The sequence below is a fragment of the Lepisma saccharinum genome, chromosome 1, assembly GCF_977018435.1.
Source record: "Lepisma saccharinum chromosome 1, izLepSacc3.1, whole genome shotgun sequence".
In the NCBI taxonomy this organism is placed as follows: Eukaryota; Metazoa; Arthropoda; class Insecta; order Zygentoma; family Lepismatidae; genus Lepisma; species Lepisma saccharinum.
The window spans coordinates 217,359,359-217,377,544 of record NC_139229.1 but is presented as its reverse complement, the minus strand read 5'-3'; the positions used below and the strand labels follow the sequence as shown (position 1 = coordinate 217,377,544).

Genomic DNA, 18,186 nt, shown 5'->3' with positions numbered 1-18,186 from the left:
TTGCATCTGTAAAAATTGAATCCGCAGGTTGTGAAATAAGGGTGCCCCGAGGAGGGTTTGTGGAAGCTGGTTGCGTCCATCTAACTTTCTTTTTTTAGGGGGGGGATTGTGATGAAAAATTGACTGAAGAAACAATAGAGCAATGAAGGACAGAAGTTGACTACGTTGTCATTTAAGCATCACTGCTATATAAATAGCAAGTTGTGGATTCCCAAGGGAATTATAACAGTTACTATGTTGTTTACGAGACTAGACACGAGAAGAAATTGAATTTTCACGATACGAGACAGACCAAAGTGTTGTCTCTGGGCAACACTATCTACTATTTGAGGTGCACAATGTCCAGCTATTAAGTTATAAACTATAAATTGTCACGTGAATTCTAGTTGGGGATTACACTTGGTAGGGGAAGTGTCCAACTCTATAATAAGGTTTGATTGATTGAATTGTTGTTTTAAGTCCACTTTATGCACAGAAAGGCTAATCAGGAATGGACCTATAGTTTAAACTGGGATCCGAACCACTATGTTTCTCCACCGGGTATCGAACCAAGGACTCAACTTTAGTAAGGGAATTTAGTACTAGGTTAGGAGATATCACCTTTGCGCTTAGTTTGGGATGGAGATTGAGAATTAAATTATTTGGACGAGGTCTATATTCAACTCTTCAATACCAACAGTAAACCTAAAATTGGTATGGAAATTTTAGTGGGGGACTGGATATTAAATTGGAGGAGGGGATCTTGCCCTCCTCAGTGTTGAGTTGGGAGGCAAGTTGCAATCATAAGTATATTATGAGGTGTTTTGCTGCACAATGTGTAAAGAGAAAGTGCATGGCATCAGAAATCCAAGATGGCAGCCATGGAGGTTCTGAGCATAAAATACTGTCCATATCCTGATTTAGAGTTTATTAGATTTTTCCAGAGGCATTATCTGTTAATAAAAGTGAAAAAATATTATTATAATTTTTGTAACTACAGTAGTGTCCAAAGGTTAAGCATGAAAATTAATCAAAACGTTACATGAATTAACAATTGTTTTTAGTGTGAAGACAAAAAGTGCAAAAAATAAGAAAATTGAAGATCGCTTCCTTATCGAACAAAAGAGGTTTGTATGGGGTGTGGTCACCCCTAACAGCTACACAGCGTTGCAAGGACGTAGCATGCTCTTTACAAGGTGTCTCAAGAGCTCTGCAGGCAGCTGGTTCCATTCCCCACGAAGACCAGTGCCAAACTCTGGAGATGTCCTTGGTGGAGGCTGGCGGGCTGCAATTCTTATTGCACTACAGTATTTTTGCCTGGATACCTCGGTGTGGCCAGTCCATGCGGTGATTTCTTCATCTTCAAGAAAGTCATCTATCAATTTGGCTCGATGCGCACATCTATTATTATTCTTGAAGATGAAGTCTGGGTCGATTGCGCCTCTGAAAAGTGGCACATGTTGTTGGAGTACCTCGTCTCGGTACTTCTGAGCAGTAACAGTACCTCCAACAAAGAGGTGCAGCTCTGTACATCCATTTAACGTGATGTCTGCCCACACTAGTATTTCATCACCACCAAACTGATCCCTTTCCATGATATTCCTGGGATTGTATCATGCTCGAGGTTCTCTCCAGATGAATGTGTATGAGTCTCCGGTACACAGTTTGGCGAGAGACACTCTAACCACTGAGTCTGCTGCAAACTCTGAGGACAGTTGTCTTGCATGCATCGTTCGGTTTTGTCGTGCAGTTAAAGCCAGATATGCTGCTGTAGCATTGTTACTCGTGGATGACCTTGTACTGGCCTATGATGAACATCTACTGTCTCTTGGAACCATAGTGAAAGCCCGGAAATAACTTCCAGGTGTCCTGTGATTCTTCCTTTTAAAAAAATGGTCCAACTGACATCTTTGTGCCATGTACTTACCATACAGTGCACACTTTACCAAGAGATTTTCCTCTGATCACAATGAGTGTTCGATACAGGCTCTCTTTGTCTGATAACTGTGTTTTGTTTGCCTTTCAATGAAGGGCCTATTTGACGCAGCACATAAGGTGAGTTACACTCCTTGTGATAAATATTTACGGTGATCGTGTAACTCTTCTCCCTTCCATATTTCTAGTTTTTGAACACTTACCCTATTATGGTAAAGGAGTAATGACGTCACCTGTGAGTTCCTCATTCAACATTCTCTGAAGCTCTAGGTAGTGTGAATATCACAAGAATGATCTCCTTGTCATCCTCATTTTCTTCTTTTCCCCATCAACAGCCTAGTTGGCTGGGTAGATTTGGATGTGTCTTTTCTGCTTTTATTTCACTCCAATGCTTGGAAGTAACCCCTTCTGATAAAAGGTGTGACGGTCACTTTGGTTGGATCAAGACATGAGCCTTGAACATCTCTTTATGCGAACAGCTACTATCGTAGTTCGCCGAAATGCAAAGTAAAATCAATCAATCAATCAATTCATTCATTTATTCTGTCATCATGTTCCATCGAATCCAGGAGAACCAAGATTTGTAAGCTATTGAAGCACATCATTTTCTGCACCATCAAATATGTTCAACAATAATTTCTTTCCTCCTTTGCAAGCACTCCTGTACCTACACAACCTTGGTTAGTGAACGCTACAGCCAAAGTGACCCTCACCTTTCATCAGAAAGGCTTACTTCCAAGTATTGGAGTAAAATAAAAGCAGAAAAGGCACAATCATGTCTACCCAACCCAATATTCTGTTGATCATTCCTGTCATATTCACACTACCTACAGCTCCATAGAATATTACAGTTGACATGTTGTGGTTGCAGAAAGAGGAAATGTTCATGCGACATACTGAATTGTGTTCTTGTAGTGGAGATGAAGAGAAGTGTTAAAACAGTGACTTACAAGATAGAGAATCAGATCAAAATGACGAGGAATTTGACTAAACTGACAGTACTGATGATACGATGTTTCCCAAATGATTACAACTATTCTTAATCTTGATAGTAGGTGAGCCGATTACATATCAAAAGACAATGCATAGTCACAGGTGATGTTATTTCACCTTTACCGTAGTAGTACAATAATAATAATTATTATTATTTTTACTTATTTATTAACAGAAAATGTCTCTGGAAAAATCTGATAAACGAACTCTAAATCAGGATATGCGCAGTATTTTGTGCTCAGAACCTCCATGGCTGCCATCTTGGATTCCCGATGCCATGCACCTTCTCTTGACACATTGTCCAGCAAAACACCTAGTAATATACTTCGGATTGTATGCCTCAAAATGAAGGCATCCTCCATAGACATGTTTTCCCTTCATGCAAAAACTCCCATGAACCTACAAATGGTCAAAATGACTCCTGAAGGAGATAAGGTCGATTTTCTTTGTTAATGTCTTCAGAGGTGTATCTTTGTATAATGTCACACAGGCCATGTGCCACAATAGTAGGCATCAACACAGGCAGTATTTTTTTGCCCTTTATATGACGGAATGTCAAGTAAAGTGTAAAATATTGCTTAGAATCCTTGCCGAAAAGGGTACGGAATTCTTTCACTAGATATATATCCATAACAGTGCAAGATATATAAAAAACTGTAAGAATATTTTTTGTTCCATTTTCAATTATGAACAAAATATGTCTGTATGAAAAATGGTCAAAAACCAATTTTAAAGGAGTTATGATCAATTTCTTTTGTTGGTGTATGAAGCGGTGGCCATCTTGAATTTATGGGTCCCTAGAAAACTTGGGCTCGGTATGCCAGATGTCTACCCAAGATTTTTTCCTTTCTTTAGGCATGCCCTAACAGGATCAAGAGAGAAAACTCGTCCACCTCAAATTTTTTGCCGGACTTATGGCCAGGGACTGGATTAATATCCTTGATAGCAATGTTAACATGCAATTTAAAATCAGACTCTGATGCTGAGTAAATCCCCTATGTTGTACTGTTGGATTGTTTAAGGGTGGTGCCATTTCAAATACAGATGTTTCAATAATTGTCAATAAAACTAAAAATCTTGAACCTTTAGACTCCTTTAGACTCCCGGGCTTCTCGGCGGGAATTTTAAATTCGAACACACTTTGGAGGAAAATTGTTATAACTCCGGCACTATAAGATCAATCTACTTCGGATAACTTTTGTTTTGCAGCTAAAACATCAGCACATGCAACCGTGTACAATTCAGAATGCTGGACCGAGGAAGGGCGCTTGGGGGACACAACCCCCTAATTTCAATGGAAAAAAATATAAAAATCTGGAGTTTCCCCCTTCTTCCCCCGCTATTTTGGGGAGGGAACAAACTTTAGTATTCTTTTCTAAGAATGGACATTTCTCAAGAGAATGAAACATGTTTCATGTTCTTGGGTGCCATACAAGTTGAACAATAAGCCAACATGTGAAGGTTTTTTTTTTTTTTTTTTTTATTTACGAAAAATGGGTTATGTGCATTTTTTGGAGGTAAATTGTTATAACTTGGGCACTATGGGAGCAGTCTACTTCTGACAAGTTTTGCTTTGCAGCTAAAACATCAGCGCATCCAACCGTGTACAAATCAGAACACCGGACCGAGGAAGGGAGGGCTTGGGAGGCATGACCCCGAATTTCAATTGAAAAAAAAAAAAAAAAAATCTGGAGTTTGCCCCTCTTCTCCTGGAATTTTGGGGAGAGGGTGCAAACTTTAGTATTCTTTTCAAAGAATGGACATTTCTCAAGAGAATGAAACATGTTTCATGTTCTTGGGTGCCATAGAAGTTGAATAATAAGCCAAAATGTGATTTTTTTTTACGAATAATAAGTAATTTGCATTTTTGGAGGAAATTTGTTATAACTGTGGCACTATGGGAGCAATCTACTTCGGATAAGTTTTGTTTTGCAGGTAAAACATCAGAGCATGCAACCCTGTACAATTCAGAATGCCGAACTTAGGAAGGGGGGTTTGGGGTGCACGACCCTATAATTGCAATGGAAAAAAACATAAAAATCTGGAATTTGCCCCCCCTCTTCTGCTATTTTGGGGAGAAGGTGCAATTCTTAGTATTCTTTTTAAAGAATGGACGTTTCCAAAGAGAATGAACATGTTTCATGTTCCTGGGTGCCATACAAGTTGAATAATGAGCCAAAATGTGAAACTCTGTTCGGAAATGTGGCATGGATATGTTGCAGAGGGAGGGTGAGAAGGGGAAGGTTGGTCATCAATGTGAATTTCCCAGGCTTGCTCCAGACCTGTGTCAGAGTTTCCACCCAAACATAAGAGTATGAAGGTCCAAAAAGCACATACATTTCCTAATCAGCACCATGATACCATATGGGGCAGTACGACTTTATTCTGGCAATACCATATGGTATCATCGGGAGAGTAAAGGGTAAATGCTCTCTGAGTGATATGATGTAACATAATAAAATAAAGGAAGTTCTCAGGCAAGAGCTTATCATTTTTACAATATGTAATTTTTTATAAGACACAGTTGGGCGGGCCTCACTGATGGCACAGTGGCTAATACTTTCACGTTTTAATGAAGATTTATCTGGTTTGATTTCTAGTGGTGCACATTGTTTCAGATTTCACTTTAGGCTCATTCCCAGTTAGCCCAATCTGAATGTAAAATGAACTTAAACAAACTTTGATAATCATTGTGGATTTAAAAGTACAGGGTGTCCCTAAAGGTACTCTACATCTTCGATGTCATACAGTACAACTTTCAATTGACATAAAGAAACATACCATGCCCCATTTGATTTACCAACGCATGAAGTTTTATTGTGTATTATTCTACTTCAGCGTGCACACCTCTGGTGGTGCGTACATCTAATCAAAATTTCAACCTTGTCCGTACCCTACGTAGCATATCCCTGCCAACTGTGGCAGTGGCAGCTCTTATTCTGGTCTTCAAATCATCAACATCAATGGCAGGAGTACTGTACGCTGTGTCTTTAATATAGCCCCACAAAAAGAAGTCCAGGGGTGTAATGTCGGGGGGTCTAAAAGGCCAGGCAATTGGACCATCTCTTCCAATCCAACGTGCTGGAAATGTTCTGTCCAGGACATCTCTCACGTCTAAGACCCAGTGTGATGGTACACCATCTTATTCAATACCTGACAAAAAAACAACTTTAGGCATTGATGAATCACTTACAACAAAATATATTCCTCTTTGTCAATTACAAATTGTGCTGTATGACATCAAAGTTGTAAAGTATCTTTTGGGACACTGTGATAACTGTTAATTTTCTTAATATTGAAATTAAATATGAAGAGTAACAGTATGTTTTAATTCATATCTATGAAAGTAAATTTATTCAGTATAAACATTCTGCTTTTGCAGTGTATATGTAACAATTTGCCCTCCAAATAATGAAACTCAACTTTATTCTGTTGGAATATATGAATTTGGACCAGAAGTGTCCTCAGAAAGTTTGGAAGAGTTCACTTTTTTGTAGGGAGGCCATGGGGGGGGGGGATAATACATAATTCCTTTTAATCCCTCCCATCCCTGATTTAGACAAATGTTCAGGAGCAAAGCTTTTCTAATACATTCCAAGTAAAATCTCAATAACAATAGTATGCTAATTCTGGCAGTGTGTATAATGTTGGCATAACTACTCTTCCCATAATTACTGGAAGTTTTCCAATAGCTGGGAGACACATTAAGTGGTTTACATGCATATTTCTCATTACTTGGAAAAAAAAATCATTGGTTGGCTAAAAATTACATTCAGTTGGATCCAACCTGTAACTGTAATTGGCATGTTTCTCTTGTTGCAGGTGGCCAATCTCGCCAGGGATGGCGCTGTATGCAACCACGAAGTTGTTCCTTCTGTTGGAAGACTTTCAGTAACACGTTCAATATGAAACAGCATGTTATTAATGTTCATATGCCAGGGGAAGGGTTAACTTGCCACCTTTGTTGTAAAGTTGTAAAAAACAAGTGGTATTTGAGAAAGCATTTAGTGACAGCCCACAATGCTCCTTTGAAACGTATCCGTACTAAAGATGGACGAATAGTTCATTTACCAGATACAGTTACATCTCAGAATTCATGTGAGACAAATTTTATGAGTGGAAGAGCCAGTTTGATGTGAAATGAATAAAAAAATTAAATTACAAATCGTCATTGTTTTATTTTTCGTGGATAATAAATGTATGCTCGTGTGTATTCTTAAAATACCGTAAATGTGATAGTGAGTAACTGGATAATTATCTGAAATTGTAGACCATTTTTAGAGAAGCATGATATCCCTAAATATTGTCACTCTTTAGCACTCCGTTATTCTGTGCAAGTTGTTTGGACCCCATCTTAATTCTAAATCTAATCATGATTAACCTGCTTGAACATCTGGTTTTACACAAAACAAATTTTTCAAAAAGTGTGTGCCAATTTATCTGAACAGAATTGTGCAATCAGTGTAATGTCTATAATAATGTTAATCACTTTCTGCTATTTATGATTTTTTTAAAAAAAAATCATAGTACAGTGTACATTGAAATTTTTCATGAGAGTAAGTAAATGTAATAATTGACTTGATATTTGTATTTTTGTTACTTTGCATTACTTTTCTGCTACTTCCGGCTAATGATGATGAAGAGGATGAGTGATGATTAGATAAAATTGATGGTGGGACACTCACACGGAACACCTATGCTAAGGCTGGCACTCAATTCAGGAACTTTGGTGAAAGATTAAAGTCTATCACTTAACATGTTCGGCCACAGAGCTCACAATAAATAAATTAAGTTCATAAATATGTATTGCTGAAATTCCTCTACATAGGCTTGATACAGCAATAAAGAAATATATATGAAAAAAAAACATTATATAGAAATTTTTAAAAATATGTAAAGTAGAAGACACAGAAACCAAACACTTAAAGAAAAGGTCTTTTGAAGAAAACAGATGGGTCTCCCTAATCGCACAACACTGCGGCAACCTTGCATTCAGACATCAGATGAGGAATGCCTAAGTTGTTATGTTAGGCTAGCTAGCTTTAGTTTTATCAGCATAAATAATAAATTTGCAATGTATTTATGCTAACATAGGCAAGTCTCGTCTGACATCTGAACGAGAGTTTGCCATACTGTTGTGCTATAAGGGAGACCCAAAACCGATGGCGTCAGTGCAGCAGTGTAACCAGAAAGAAGTGATAGGTGACCGGCATCGATGAGAAAAGTACTTTAGCCAGTGTGTACTGCATGGTTGGTGTCAAATCTGTGGTGAATTCTAGCTTGGCAAAACTTCTATCCCCCTGAACTTCAGAATCAATAACCACCCTTCTTCAACCCAGAACTCTGACTTCACTGTCGCCACACACCAACAGCCATAACACTACCTTTAACGACTGTTTTCATGTTGCTGTTATCCACTTTTACCTTCCATACACAGACACCTTCTCCCACAGGCAAATCGGGCATGCACACCACTATACCCCCTGGACTAAACGTAGCCAAACTTAGCCACCTAATAATCGCCCTTCCCCCTACTTTACTGTTCCAAACTTCACCTACCACCAACTATGCAGAAAACACTGGCAAAAATACTTTTCTTGTCGACGCCTGTCACCAACCACTTCTATCTGTCTAATACTGCTGCACCAATACCATCTGTTTTCTTCTTCTGTGAACATGCAGCCAGACCATGAAATATAGACCTTTTCTGTCTTGTGTTTGGTTACTGTCTCCTGCTCTACATATTTTTGTTATCCACTCTTCCAGCTCTTTTCCTCATTCTATTCCCATGTGAATAGAAATTTTATGATATACGAGGTCTCATCAGGTACATGCTGGACTAAATTTAGTATGCAGGAAAAGAATCGACTCTGAAGAATTGGCATTAGTTGTTGTGTCCAGCCAGTGTGAATCAGTGACTAAGTGGTGTTTATTTCAGGAATGTGCATCTAATTATATTTCTAACTTGAAAAATCAGCTATGAAAACATACACACTCATATAACAGGCCTTTGGAGATGGTAGTCATACGTGATTGATGAGTATCACAGCCACCTCTGGAATGAATGTATGTGGACAACAACCCTCACACCAACTGAATGAGGGCACACCTGAATGCTCTGATTTGGTGAAATTGCCAGTTGTTTCAATATAGCAGTCTGTCAACGAAAAATACTGCAAGAACACCCATAATTACTCATTAAATGTGACCACAATAAATTGTCAGGACAAGTGACATTCTGGTGATTGGAGGTTGCATCACGACAATATGTCATGTCAAAGTCATCCAGATCATGAAAGATAATTAGGCAACCAAAGGCATCTCCATACTTACTCCCTCCCTCCCTTTTATAACATAGTCTCCTGTGATGAAAAGACTTCAGTTTCCATGACTCAAAAAACACCTGAAATGCAAGGGTTATGACAAGGTAGAGGATGTGAAAGAAAAATTACACAAGCACTGAAAGCCATCACAAAAGAAGAATATCAGAATGCCTTCCCACAATGAGAGACTTTTTGGAGTACATGCATAGTGAGGGTGGTTCTATAGGTGTTTCATCTGTGTCACAAACTGTTGCATTGTGGTAAAATTGGCCGTAAACATGGTGGATCTACACATCCTGACGCCACATGAAACCCACCTATTGAAGAATATTGTTTGGAAGAAACATTAAGTTTGGCCTAACAGCACTTGTGAATCTACTTATGTCTGGAAGAGTTGGATATTCTGTTCATGATAGAGATTGTGATTCTACTTGTGTATGGAAGAGTTGGATATCCTGTTCATGATAGAGATTGTGAATCTACTTGTGTATGAAAGAGTTGGATATTCTGTTCATGATAGATATTGTGAATCTACTTGTATATGAAAGAGTTGGATATTCTGTTCATGGTAGAGATTGTGAATCTACTTGTGTATGGAAGAGTTGGATATTCTGTTCATGGTAGAGATTTTGAATCTACTTTTGTATGGAAGAATTGGATATTCTTTTCATGATAGAGATTGTGAATCTAGTGGGTTGGTGCGATCATGATAGAGATTGTGAATCTACTTGTGTATGAAAGAGTTGGATATTCTGTTCATGGTAGAGATTGTGAATCTACTTGTGTATGGAAGAGTTGGATATTCTGTTCATGATAGAGATTGTGAATGTACTTTTCTATGGAAGAGTTGGATATCCTGTTCATGATAGAGAGCCAAAATCAGCTTTATGTAATAGACAGCAATATTCTTAACAGTACCTGAATAGTTCTATGGTCCTTACCAAATTAGATTAGAACTATGTCAGACAAGATTCAGGATTGAAGTACTATACTCCAGAATTATCAAGTGACATCAACATTCAGTTTTTTAGTACAAGATGAAAGCATTTGGTTCTAGTCTTCTAGCTCCTGTAACAGCATTTTAAAAATGTGCTCAGGTATCCCATTTATCTAAAATAATCGAGATATATAAGCCACATATTCATTGTTACACCTCCGAAAATGTACTTTGTTGGTGATTATTGCTGGTTTCGACTATCCATATTACATTGCCCAAACTATTTGAACCCTAGTTCCTATGAAAGCAAATAGTGTTTACATGTATTGGCACAGACAGTTGACACTCTTCTCACTCAGTAGTAGTTTTGTGTTTTATTTTAAAAGAAATGAAAGTTTTCCAACATCACAGAACATATTGTTTTTTATTATTATTATTATCACTTTTAAAGATAAAAAAAAGGAAAATAACACCAAATTATAGTTGTGCAACTTTTGACAGTAATTAGGATATTCTTTTTTTTTTTTTTTCACAGGTAGCCACTCTCATCAGGGTTTGCGCTGTAGGCAACCACAAACTTGCTCTATCTGTTGGAAGACTTTCAGTAATTCTTTTAACTTAAAGCAACATGTATTAAATGTTCATATGCCAGGGGAGGGGTTGACGTGCCACGTATGCCATAAGAAAATTAAAAATAAGTGGTACTTGAGAAGGCATTTGGTTTCAGCCCATAATGCACCTCTGAAGCGTGTTCGGACTATTGATGGACATATTATCAATCTGCAACTTAATTAGTTTCATGAGTGGAAGCTGAAGACAAGTGTTAAATAAATGTTAATTGAAATTTTAACCTTGTTTTATTCTGTAAGAATCAGATAGTTATGAAGGTAAAAGGTTCTGGCTAGGACTTTTTTGACCAGTCCCATAAAAACTACACTTCTTGTTTCTTTTCAATAATTATAATCTTATTTCTCCTTTGTCCTATCTCAAAAAGTTGTGATGAGAGAATTTATTGAAAGGGCTAAATTCAAACTTCCAAAATATTTAATTTCATTTTATTTAAAATTTATTTAAATTTACTTTCCTATCATTAGGCTTGTGCTGAAAGCTGTGGATGGATGTTTCTAACACATAAACCCTAGTTCTATTATTTGGGAATTTTTTTTAGAATACGATTTGGTATTTGATACACACATGTAATTTGTCTTTTTTCTGTGCTATTTCTTGCATGAATTTCATTGGTGTGTTTTTATTTTATTCAAAACACTGGATGATTTGTGGTAGTTTGTATGTAGCATCATTTGAAGTGATTCAAAAGTAGTTTTTACACATTATTTTTATACTGTTATTTTTTGTGTATGTTTTTAAATTTTATCTGCACAGATCTTAACATGCAAATTTAATCATGGTAAATCTTGAACTCCCATTCCTTTTTGTCAGCTTAGATTTCAGGGCATAGTCCATAATAATGTATGGAATTTAGAAAGGAGAAAGGAGAACAGAATGAAATATTTTCCTTCTCCTTTTCCTTTTTCTTCCAATACTTGTATATCATCGACCTCATCACAAAGTGTCGTATCTCAATTTTTACAATTTTTCAGGAGGGCGATTTGAAGGTTTTCACACATTTTAAAACTATTACTACAGAAATAATATTTTGCTTCTAAAACTAATATTTTGGATTCGTGTTTTATGAAGATTAAAGTTTCTTTTCAAAGTAATATTCTAAAAAATTGTTTTATATCTTGTGGTATAAAAAGGGGCATAAACAAGATAAGACCATTTGTGATGAGTGTGGTATGTCCGAACGCTTGAGATACGACACCTTTTTTAAAGTGCGTCATTACTTGATTGAACAACTTCTTGCATTATGTTTTAGCATATTGACTTGTTATTATTATTATTGTAATGTTGTATCAGTGTGGTAGTTTATCACTTTATTTTTCCTTGCTTTTCCATGAAAATATGCAAAATTTTGTTACAAATTACTTAAAATTGTTGTAGAAAATGTTTGTAATTTTTCGATTGAAACAAAGTATTCAACTATAAGAATAGAACTTTGATGCTGTGCTTCAACACATTCATTTCTCTACTTTTATCTGATTTATGTGAGAAAGGGAAAATACAGTGTGCTTTAAAATGGTTTGAACGATAAGAAACCGTTCCAGGAGGATAAAACTTTATCAACAATTAAAGTTCTATGTAAATACTTTCAACCATACCCTCGAGTTTTGTTTGCAACGGTCGTAGTAGTTCCAAATTTTTCCATTAGGTGGCAGGGTGATAAGTTCCAAGATGGCTGCCTGTGGTGCAGAGAAAGCTTTTTGCATCCTACAGTTTCATGTTTGTCGGTCTGTTGTTAGTGTTCAGTGTGAGTTTTGTACGAAATTTTGTAAAGAACCACCATCCAAGAACTCCATATGTAAGTGTTATGATAAATTCAAGACAACTGGATGCATTTGCAAAGGAAAATCATCCGGTAGACCATCCATGTCTGAGGCAGATGTCGAGAGTTCGAGCTAGTTTTCAACTCAGCCCCCAAAAGTCTACAAGGAAAGTGAGTCAAGAGCTAACAATGCCTCGAGCAACGGTTTGGCACATACTGCGTAGGCGTTTAAAGATGTATCCCTATCGAGTGCAGTTCTTACAACATTTAACACCTAATGATGACATGCCCCGCAAAAAAAATTGTGAGTCATTTCTAGAGTTATGCAGTGTGGTGATGATGATTTTGTTGACAAACTTTGTTTCAGTGATGAGGCTACCTTTCATGTGACAGGAAGAGTGAACAAGCAAAATGTCTCATCTGGGGGACTGAGAATGTTCGTCAAATCGTTGAAGTTGTGCATGATTCACCGAAGACTAATGTGTTTTGTGCCATTTCATCTACCAAAGTGTACGGTCCGTACTTCTTTCACGAAGAAACTGTGACTGGACAAACATTTCTACACATGCTTACTACATGGCTTATGCCGCAGCTTGAACGTGACAGTGCAAACTTCATCTATCAACTGGATGGAGCCCCATGCCACTTTCATCGCCATGTTCGAAATTACCTTAATAACAGACTGCCAGACCACTGGATTGGGCGATTACTCAAAATGATCAACAGTTACTACGTTGGCCACCAAGATCCCCGGATTTAACCCCTATGATTTTTTTCTGTGGGGACATCTAAAAGACATTGTGTACAAACCTCCTCTACCTGCAGATGTCAATGAACTGAAAGAGCGCATTACTGCTGCAGTGCAAACTGTTGATGCAGACATGTTGAAACGGGTCTGGGTGGAATTGGATTACCGAATTGATGTATGCAGGGTAACAAAGGGGGCTCACATAGAACATTTGTGAGATACTGTGTTCAAAATTTTATCAAAAAAACTTGGACAGTTTTAGGAATTACATGTAAAATTTAAAGGAATTTGGACGAAAAATAAAAAAAAATATATAAGAAGTTGAAATCGTTCACATCATTTTGAAGCAGCCCGTAGAGATATTAGTGGAAGCAAAGCACAGGGATTGATTCATAAGCATTTAGTCTTTTAATTTCAACTTCAATGAAAGGTTTCGAATGTCATGCACATTTCGATTCTTGGCCTCTATCTCAGTCAGTGGTAAACAGTGTCTGGTGTTTTTTTTTGGTGGTAATTCCGAATCGGCTCGGAACTTCCGACATGCAGACTTGTTTTATTTTTGGATGATTTCAGGCATGATTTGTTTTGCTTGTATGTGTTCTTGTGCTACGACTGATTGGATAATTGTAACATACTGTCAGTTTTCGTTGTCTAAAACTTACGTGTTTCAAAAATTTAATTTAAAAAAATGAAATCAAATTATCGACATTCAAACAAAAATCAATTACTGCATGTTTATCTAAAATATTTGTGTGCGTGTGTGTTATGGTGGGATTATGATGAACGATTTTTTTTTGGGGGGGATGAACATCCTTCGGTAAAAGAGAATATGCACTGAAGAAAATGAAAAATATTAGCTTATTGGCACATAAATTATCACTGTTAACCATTCTATTTATCCATGCAATTTAAATAATTAATATTACGTGACCACCTTATACATCAGAAATTACTGTAACTATCAACATAAAATATTGCATCATAAATTTTGTCAATTTGGCAATATGGTCATGTGCACATTTGTGTGAGTTGATAGTTTCAAGGTTCTTGTTGATTTCCATAGAGCATTGTACCCCATAAATATTGTGATTCAAATTTTATGTGTACCTGCCAATAAAGGCAGCAGAATAAAGAATGAATATTAAATAAGGGCCATGGTAAAACAGTGCGTAATTTCAGTGCACGTTCCTGGGTACATAGGAGTTCATGTATATTTTCCAGGTTTGTCTAAATGAGTTTGTATATATGTATTTTGGTTATTTCATATTGCTCGTCTACCTCACTTCATTAATCTTGGCAATGAGAATGAATGATGATTAAATTATACTGGTGAGAGGGACAAATACAGCACCCATGCCTTGCCCAGGATTTACAAACAGATTTTTTGATGGCAAGATTGTGAGTTGAGCATTGAACACTTTAACATTATATTATTCGTCCTTCCTTAGGGAATAGAGAATCTAATATACACCATGCTTGTGTTGTTGTTCTAATTTGCATTGATTAGTGCAACTGTAAATAGCACAATTAGTTATTTTTGCTTTCATAATTTTTGAAACCAGCAATCTGTGCACTGTGAAAAGATCATTTAGTAACTCCAAAAAGTTCTGGTACTGATTCTATATTTCATAACCAGTTACATTACAGATGTTTGGTAAAATGTATTCACTCACAGATTGTGTGTTCTGAACATTCGTGATCATGAAAGTGGTTCTAAAATTCTTCTAGGTGGCAGTGTGGTGCATAGCAACACTATATTATCCCAGTGACAGCTGTATTTTTCATGGTGAGAATTTACATGTAAGTTGAACAGCAAGGAACCATCAAGTTTTGTGTAAATTAGGGAAGACAGCCACTGGAATGTGGAACCTTCTCCAGCATATCAGGGCTCATCAAGAAGCTGTGTATTTGAATGACACAAGAGATTTGTTAATAGTAATGTGTCTTCGGAATATGCTCCAAGGTCCAGCTGTCAATAATGTCTAATGTAGGCAATATGCACTGAATGATGACTTGTCATGTCACTGTGTGCATTTTATCCAAAGAACTTGTTAACAAGTTAACAATAAGTTCACCAAATATTATGGCAGAATTTGGGAAGAAGGAAGCTAAACTCAATAACCATCCCTTGCATGCTCACAGAAGAGCAGAAGGAAAACCAAGCATCAATTGCTTATGAATTCTTAGAGAAGACTAAGAATGATCGTATGTTTCTCTTGCACATTATTGTCTAGGATGAGATGTGGTATGATGAATACAACCCACAAATTAAGTAGCAAAATATATCACGAAGTCCCAGTTCACCAGTTTTGAAGAGAGTCAAGCGGCAACCATCAAAAACAAACAATGTTGATTGCATTCTTTGACGCCAGAGGTATTCTGTACTACAAATATGTGCCTTGGGGACAAACAATAAACTGATTCTTTTATGTTGATGTTCTGAAATGTTTGCGTGAGGTATTTAGACACAGTCAATCTGACTTCTTGCCATCTGGACAATGGTTCTTATTGCATGATTTTAAGACCACATGTTGCCCTGTTAGTCTAGACATTTCTTGATAAATGCCAAATGACAGGTATCCCACATTCTCCATATTCTCATGATAAATCACCATGCAATTTCTTCCTGTTTGTTCATCTGCTGAATTGAAGATGGCGTAAGGTCATTGCATCTCTTCGGAAGCTCTCAACAAATGATCTGAGAAGTATACCAGAAGAAGTATTCTTGGGTTGCTTTAAAGACTTTCAGAAACATTGGCAACAGTGTTTCTATTACAGAGGGAACATGGACCATCAGTTACTAAGTTGAATGTTTTTTTTGTTAGTGACAGTCCTGGAACATTTATGACAAATGTACTATCTGCTGGCATTCGGATGATGTTCTGATGATGTCACAACTTTCTTGTCTGCATGTGAGACATGCATCTACCCTAGTCTTTCCAACCTGGGTTGACTCTTGCACTTGCCAATCCTACATGGTGAACACTGGTATAATTCTTGTATGTTTCAGATCTTTGTACTCAGTAGTATTACAATTCTTTATCACTTGGGTTTGCATTTAAAGCATGCAACATTTTTCTTCTTTTTTTTTTTTTGTTTCAGACTTTTGTTACCACATTATATATTATTTAAATTATGTAATGTATCCATGTGGTTATATTCTCTAATTTCTCCACAGCTTTGGTAACTAAGTTTGCCTTCATCAAAGTAATTACATGCAGAATTACATTTTAATTTGTTAAATATGATGTACATAACAGACATTGTTATACAACAGAGTGAAACACCGATGTGTGAAAGTGTAAAATCTGGGGAACATAAAATCGTGGTTCCACAAATGAAAAATTAATCCATATAAATTATTTCTTATAAAAAGCAACAAAACTGTAGAGAAATCAATGCATGTATCCACATAAAGTATGTGATATAATAATAATAAGCATGCAGCATATCCACAATGTCTTTGGTTTTTTAGTGTAATTACTTTAGTAAAGGTCAAACAGTAAGGCAAGTAACATGTATGCACAGAAGAAGGTGGTGATGTGTGACTCAGTAATTTAGACTTATTAAATCATTGCACTGTTGCCAGTAATTTTTGTTCTCTGTTATCATTTGGCTCTATATTCTTCTTATTTTGACAATTTGCAATCCTACCAGAGAAATAATTAGCTATGACATTATCCTTACTTAATTTGTACACATGAGTTTAAACATAAAAATAATTGTACCCATATAAACAGTCATAGAAACAAATCATGGTAGGAACAAAATTAACAACTCATTCCCTGGCAGGACGAAAGTTCACCCTTGTTTCCAGGGAAGCTTGGATCTATAAACAAGAATCTTTGGCATCCCTCCCCCCTCCCACACCATCAGTTTGCAACCCGAGTCTTGTCCCTTTTGGCTTTTATCTATGAGACTGTGTGAATCAACAAGTGTACTCTCCCAAGACCAGAAATATATATGAAACATTGGAAACAAAGCATCTCTGAAGCTGTTTTGTTTGTCACAGTAGATGTTCTCAGCCACTAACAGCAAGAACTGGAGTACAGTATTGTCTCAATGTTTGTGGGGCAACCAAATCAACTCACATTGAACTCCACGGAAAAGTAAAGAATCTTGGTGAAGAAACTACCAAGGAAGGTTCTTAATTTAAATGCTAATTTTAAGTTTCTGTCACGAGTTATTCCAACAGACATATACAGACCATGACTGTTTATATAACCCAACCATTATTGTATGGTCACACTGTATAGAAAAGGAGGTTCTATGTTTGATCCCCGTGGGAGTCCCAAAATTTTAGTTTGGTGAGGACATTGGTGAAATACTTGAAAGCAATAGTTGCAGTCTCTGACCTAGAACACCAGAATGTAGCATCAATGAGACATGATGTGTTGACATGTCATTCAGGGGAGGGACTGTTGCGAAGAATCTTTTTATTAGCATTGAAAAGGAAACTAATAGTAGACTACCTGTTCCACTTGCATATAAGGCAAATTAAACACACAAGAAAGCAGCACTTTGTTAAGAAGGTCAAATATTCTGGCCAATTGCCTGGACAACAATTCTTTTCTTGTTCATCCTGAAAATAGGGACATGATATTCCTGAAGTAAGTTATTTTGTGTATTTTTTTAGTGTTCTGCTTTCCTCCCTTGTCACCACAGGCTATCTATTAAATCACTACTTATTTTTAAATGATTATAACTTCTTTATTTGCTAATCAATTGTGCTTAATCCCTTGAGGTTTATATGACATAATTTTAAAGTTTACTCTTAAATTCTAAAATTCCATATGTGCTCCGACAGTCTTGGTGCATTTCCTTAAACAGCGGGCATAGATGTCCCTGTGCTCTTGAAACATCAGAGTGCAGATTCACACTTGCT

At 36.8% G+C, this 18,186-nt stretch overlaps 1 protein-coding gene across 3 annotated transcripts in view; it reads left to right on the top strand.

Annotated features, from left to right (window-relative positions):
- LOC145979036 (uncharacterized) overlaps window positions 1-18,186 on the top strand; it is a 72,972-nt gene that overhangs the window by 44,039 nt on the left and 10,747 nt on the right. The window contains exon 6 of one of the 3 annotated variants that reach the window (XM_083112115.1): window positions 6,730-7,073. The exons of the other annotated variants lie outside the window; for them this stretch is intronic. Within the exon in view, the coding sequence (XP_082968241.1) occupies window positions 6,730-7,046 (317 nt within the window). The 3' untranslated portion in view covers window positions 7,047-7,073. Of the gene's footprint in view, window positions 1-6,729; window positions 7,074-18,186 lie in introns of those variants that run through there. 3 annotated transcript variants of the gene reach the window in all.